The following is a 6876-nucleotide window of genomic DNA, read 5'->3' on the forward strand; positions in this document are numbered from 1 at the left end:
AAAGATTTTGAAAGCGTCATATGATTCGGTTTTGACGCAAATTTGATTATCTTTTATATATTATTTTTTGTTATATTCATAAGACGAATGGGATCCAGTTTCTAACATACTCGCCCACTTTAACTTAGATTATAATTTGATTATTTTTGATGAGAATTATAATAATGAATAAATCATGTCGAAATTTTGGGCCTGGGGAGAATTTAAGTTTTCCTAAGTATATATTTTTATGTTTCGAAATGGTAATAATTCCATTTAGTTGCATTCTCCTCTTTATTTTGAGATTCTTCAAATCATTATTGAAATATATTAATCTACTTCAGTACAGTGTACGGTCGAAAATGTTATTGGAATCGGTTTTTCCATATATTTGATCTATTTTCTCCAATTTTTTTGGCACATGAAGTAAAAGAGCAAAATCTAGAATGCATTGAAAAGTGCACTGCGATCTGTCAAGCTTGGTTACCGAGTGTAGTACCAAGGCATCGAATTGAGTACAACAAATGGTACCTATTCTGAGCTCGACTACTATGTCTTATTTCATCTTTGTTTTGATTATGGCGAATCAGACAGTGTAGAAACCCTCTTATCCAATAAAACTATTTCCATTTAATTGACATGAATGTTTTATTAAGTTAAAGTTGTTTCATTATGAAAGTTGTTTCCTTTGATATTTTTCAGTTGAGCTTTGGTCGAATCATCATTTTGACACCTTTCAGGGGATTGTATTGTTGATATCCTGAAAATGAATTATACCACCAGATGCCATCCTTAGTGCCGTTTGTGCCGTAAACTCCATTCAAGTTATTCCTGTAAAGAAACAAAAATATTATACATTAGTTTCCATTTCTTTATAATATTTTTTGTGGAAATACCTGCTACTGGGACCACTGCAATCATAGTGCCAAAAACCACATGCAAGTTGTTTTGCACAATTTAAGTACGAGCCACTCGAAACATCGGGGGTTATGAATATCTCATTACGATATGCATACAGGGAATCAAATGCACTACCAGTTCCACTAGCATTGAAAAAGATCCTGTACCTCTGTGCTTCGCTATCAATTACGATCCCACCATATCGAGCATAGCTGGTCGATCCGTTAAAGTTCTCCATTATAATCAGTAATTCGTGTTGCCTTCGAGTGGTCAGCTGGTGCAACGTTTCTAAACCAAGCCAATACTCACCGGAAACGTCACCAAAACCGTTCCGATATTCAGCCCAACTACGGTTGAAATCTACTGATCCGTCGAGACGCCTCTGAATTACCGTCCAACCTGCGCCAAATTCATTAACATCGCAGAACGCTTTGTATTGCCAACTAGACACGTTAAGCACCAACTGATAGACTCCAGATCGATAAGGAGCATCCAAACAAGAATTGTATATCATTTCTGGAGGCTTTGGAGTTGAATTGAATGAGCCACATTTTGGAGTCAACTCGAAGAACAGATTCTTCAAAGCTTCATGATTGGCACAGTACTGCTGGTTTGCTATAATCTCGCTGAAATAAAAAAAAAATATCTTACTCACATGAATATCCCAATCCAGTGTTCAACTTACTCAGAACGATACGTGAGTATGGTCAAATTTCTCAGCAGCAGTTCGTTGTTGTCCTGAATTGATGCCACGGAATGTTTCACTTCCTCGGAGTACCAACCCAGATGATCGAGAGATTGTTTCAGAGCGCGAATTTCATTCGTCAGTGCCTCTATCTGTTCACTAGCTTCCACGAACATGAGATTTATACTAAATCAGAGAAAAAATCAAATAAGTTGAAAGCACTATGAAATTGGCCAGAATCTCATTACGCGGATTGAATCGCATCCAGGCGATTTTCGATTGAAGAAGCTTCATCGTTTGACGAAACAAAATTTCTTTTGCAGATGAGCACCAGACACACCAGAAACACGAAGAACGGCTTCATTTTTACCAGCGTTTTAATGGCGCTAGTGAATATCTAGCACAATGCTATCGAGTTTATATAGCTACACGGAGGAATGAATTGCACTGATTGTAACTACTAAGTGATTCAATGTTTGTTGCTAGAGATAACTAGAGGTGGTTTTCGCCGGTTGTTGCAAACAAAACTTCAAGTGGCTTGTTCCTGAAATGCAGTTTGTTTGAATCAATTAAACAATCTATTTTGATCTACAAGTGTAACTGATGACATCGAAAGCTAGATGTTCATTTCCAGATAGTGTTTATATGGGTCAATTTCTAGATGTTGATCTTAATGTTCTCCAAACAAACGCGATTATTCACCGTGATTCTGTTCCGGTGTTGCTGTCGTATAGTAGAAAACCAAAAAACTATGTGTGTTTTCGAAAATTAGAAATTGTATAGCATTACATAGTATAGACTGACTGTACATAAGGATGTGGCTTATTTTTCAAATGTTCTCAAAACCAAAAATTCATGTGCCTTTCCGAACTTAAATCTCATAAAAAAGAATCTTCAAAATTTGAGCCGAAAATATTAACATTTAGAGTTGGAATTGAAGGTGAATTTTTTAGTTTCATAAGATGACGTTCAGTAAAATAAACATGATTTTTTTTATTTTTTAGCCAATTTTGAAACTTTTAACATCATTTTCTTCAAAATCAAATACATGAAATTTTTATATATTACCAAATTTGCTAAATTTTTTCCTCATTTTGCTTAAAATTTCATCTTTGTTTGAACTTCATGCAGCCGTTCCATGAAAAATCGATCTTGTAGGTCACGTGTGATACACGTGTTTTTGGATTTTTTGATGAGAATGACCATTTCCAAAATAGGGTGACCAAAAAAATCGCGACTTTGCAAAATTTTTATTTTTTAAGAAATTATAACTTTTGAACCGCTTGACCGATTGTCAATTTTCTTGTAAGAAATCAAAGCTAAAGATTTTGACTTTTTAAGAAAATTATAAAATTTTACAAAAATGTTTTTACATGAAAAAAAAATATCAAACATTTCAGATTTTCCGTGTTTTGAAGGCCTCGGGGCCAAAGGGGCTATTGATGTTCTCATTTTTTCTTGGAAGTTCAAGAATTTATTTATACATTTTTTTTCAGTGTTTCCAGAAAAAAAGATTGAAAATCTGTTGAGCTGTTCAAAAGTTATGATTTTTTTAAATTAGAAAATGTAATGCGCTGAGTCCTTCAGCGTTTGCCGATAAAAAAATGACTGATTTTTTATTTTCAAAAAAAAAAATATCTCAATAACTTAAAAACCATACATAGCTGAAAATTTTACAGTAAACGTAAAATTTTCTGAACTTTCAAGAAAAAATTACAGCAATAGCCCCTTTAGTCCCGAGGCCTTCGACACACAAAAAACGAAAAGAAAATTGAAAATCGATCAAGCGGTTCAAAAGTTATGATTTTAAAATAAATAAAATTTTTGCAAAGTCTCGATCCTAATCTAAAAATAACAAATGTATCCTTGTACGGAATTCGGTGACCCATTAGATCGGTTTTTCATGGAATGGCTGCATGAATACTTAACCGCTTCCAAATCTTTTTACGTGATTATGAAGTTAATTCAATAGTTTTCAAACTGTCCATACAACACATTTCACTAAAAAATTGTTTTGGCCAAGTTATTCAACAAAAACTGCACAAAAAGCTGATTTTTTTTACGAAAAATGCCAGTTTTTTTTTAATTTTTGCTATTTAAACATCATCTTCAAAGCTGAAAATGCTTTTTATAATTTGTTAAATCTTTGTAAAGGACTTTGCAACAATTTTTAAATAATTTTGAAACAGGAATATTTTTGCTCATGTTGAGAAATGTATGCTCTATTCAATTCATAATCATAACAAGATGCGTAGCAAACTTAAGTTTTATAGAAAAAAATGCTATTTCTGGCGAAAAAACTTAAACAATCAAAAGAAACTTGATTTATCCATTTAAAAAAACATGTTTCTGGGTAGTTTTTGTTGAAAAACTAGGTCAAAACCATTTTTTAGAAAAATGTGTTGTATGAACAGTTTGTAATCAACTAATTTTTTTTCAAAACCATGAAAAAAGATCCTGGTTCAATTGAGTATTCATGAAGTTATTGTCAAACAAATATGATGTTTTTTTTATTAAAATGAGGAAAAATTTGAAGAAAACTATTGTTAACTAATACTTGTTTCAATTTTTCAAGAGCACGAATCTGGAGAAGCGAACATCCGTTTGGGCTGAAAACTTAATCGATTGATCACTGGCTGATGATGACCAATCGATTAAGTTTTGAGCTCAAATGGGTGTTTGGTTCTCCAGATCCGTGCTCTTGAAAATTTGAAGCTTGGCTTCGATTCATCTTCATCTTAAAACGTAGATAATTTCGAAACTTAGGATCTTCTGTAAAGTTGTTCTGAAGGAGGAGCGCTATCTGACGATATCTCATTTAATTCTAAATTTGACCGCTAGATGGCGCTTGAGTGCTTGATATTCTTACTGTTGTTTTACAGATATCTCAGGATGCTGTCCTCTTCGAAAGATGGCGTCTTCGCCAAAGTTGTTCAGTAAGTCAAGAGCTATCTTTGTTCAAGCTAGTTGATTGAAATTGTTGCCACCAGGCGGCGCCAGGCCCGGATTTGGGGGGGTGCCGAGGGGGCAAATTCCCCGGGCCCCCCGATTAAGGGGGCCCCCCGAGGAATTAAAATTAAGAACAAAAACATTTTGAAATACCTTGCAATATTTTCTCTTCAGGCATTTGAACATATAATTCAAACGTTTAAGTTAACTTTCCAATATTTAAGTAAATTGTTTTTCTTCGCCTAATATCTGAATCTCACAGCATGGTTTGATCAATGAGTATCCTTCAAAATATTACAAGAAAACATAAATGTTAAGCCAAAATCTTATAAATTCTTCTTTAATTAGTTTAAAAAAATATTGGAATAAAAAAAGCGCTCAACGTTTTTGCATGTTCTTAACAAATACGGCTAAACCTGTAAATCACTTCAATTTGAAGTGTTTATTGAATTCCAGGGTTATTCAGAACTTTAAAATTTTATCATATTTGCAATTCTATCAGAAACTTGAAGTGTAAAGGAAATTCTTTTGTGACGCTCTATTCTATTTTGTATGTCATAGTTTATGAATATTTAGAAGTAGGCATGTCTCTGCAAATTTTTTCACATAGATGAAATGCAAAACTATGTAGAAGATTATACTTATCGAAAATTGATTGTTTTCAAAGTATCTCAGTATCAAAGTCATATTTGAACATTTTTGGCAAAATGGGTGAATTTTTAAAACTTTGACGCTATTGCATATAATTTAATGATTTATTCACATATCTTATTTGAAGTTATTTTCAACATGCAGTTCAAATTTCAGAGCCCCCTTTATGAGATCTGACCCGGGTCCCCCGAAGCCCAAATCCGGCACTGGGCGGCGCTAGTGAGCATGACACTTTTGCTATGCAGATATCGCAGGAGCCTGACCTCTTAAAAAAATAACGTCACTAGGGCTATTTGGTGGCAAAATTTTGAATCAACTGGCTCAAAGCCCTTGACTTACTGAACAACTGCCGAAAATGTATTCCCTCTTAGTGAAATATTTGTAAAACTTTGTAAAACTTTGAGGCAAACTAGCACCGCCGGTGGCACAATTCCGTATCTGAATGACCACCGCATGTCAGCTTTTAATCTGCTTAGCAACTTTGTTGAAAGAAGTTTTTCTATATTTAATCTAAATCGCGAGGTATTTCAAGTTGAACCAAATTTCTTCTTCGTTTCGTTCATCTAGCATGTTGTGTGGTTATGGTTCACTAGCACTGAAAACATGTTTAGCCATGGGTTCGAATCCTGACGGTGGCTACATTTTTTGTTATTTACAAAAATCGCGCGACAGCCGAGAGGTTAACTGGGGTGAACTAGGAAGAACAATAAGTAGTTAAAAGAAGGAGGTATTCGAATATTCTTTAATAGTTTCCAAAAATGATGAGGATGTTGAAACTCGAAATAACCGCCAATCAATTTTTGAAGAAGTGTGCAGACCAAATCAATAAGGAGGTGGTTGCGGGAGGTGACACCATGCACTTGTGGGCTTATTTGATTCCCTTGATTTTAACCTTCCAGTCGTCGCGTGGTTTGCCACCGTCAGAACCACCACGCTACTGTTGTGTACTGAAAGCAAGGTTTTTTCAACAGTGTTGTACAAAATACAGCAGCACGACGACTGGAGTGTTAAAGAAAATTGTACCTCCAAATATTAGAAGGTTATAAAGTTATAGCATTTTATGAAAAGTAAGATCATCCTGAGAAGGTAGAGGTTAATAAGAAGTGCTCCGTACATGTTTCGTGTGATAGCATCATTTCTCAAATTCGGCCAACAATGCAATGCTCCTCATCCCTGAGAGCCAACGCAACTCTTGTTTCGGATTTTCCTTCTCACTGCTAGGTTTTGCGCGTTTCTACTCCTGACAGATTCCGGAATACGAATATAATACTGCCAACAATCTTCACCAGTCGAAAACAGCAAAACCATGATTTAGTGGCCCCTTTGTGGGAATAGGTACCTTGCACACATGGATATCTATCGTCGGATGGGAATGAAAATGACGAATTCCAAACCCTTAAGCCACAAACTTGTCTACCGCGCGTGGAGAAGCAGTGGTTTCCAATCGGTGGTCTGAGGACACCCAGCAGGCCATTTCCGTACTCCGACTCGGAAGCCCATTGCATGAATGTATTTTACTTGATTTATAATCAAATTTCAGTGTGATTTCTCCTTCGTTATGTACGGGAAACAGTTCGCGACGATTTTTGAAAATTCATGTAGCGAATATATATTTGCAACTAAGCTATTTTAATGTTAAGCTCTTTTAACGTAAACTTTCTGACAGACTTCTGGTTGCATTATAAACCATTTTTTTTTTACGAAACGTTAAA

The 6876-nt window shown here is 34.9% G+C and overlaps 1 protein-coding gene across 1 annotated transcript; it reads right to left on the minus strand.

The window, feature by feature from the left end:
- Nucleotides 1-608: 608 nt before the first annotated feature.
- Nucleotides 609-1981, minus strand: LOC5568255 (angiopoietin-2). Its single transcript, XM_001657898.2, has 4 exons — nucleotides 1813-1981; nucleotides 1565-1750; nucleotides 876-1505; nucleotides 609-810 (listed from the first exon to the last, which is right to left on the minus strand). Exons 1-4 carry the CDS (start codon nucleotides 1926-1928, stop codon nucleotides 678-680), a joined length of 1065 nt encoding a protein of 354 aa, XP_001657948.2. The 5' UTR covers nucleotides 1929-1981; the 3' UTR covers nucleotides 609-677.
- Nucleotides 1982-6876: the final 4895 nt, after the last annotated feature.

This window comes from Aedes aegypti, chromosome 3 (assembly GCF_002204515.2).
Source record: "Aedes aegypti strain LVP_AGWG chromosome 3, AaegL5.0 Primary Assembly, whole genome shotgun sequence".
Lineage (NCBI taxonomy): Eukaryota > Metazoa > Arthropoda > Insecta > Diptera > Culicidae > Aedes > Aedes aegypti.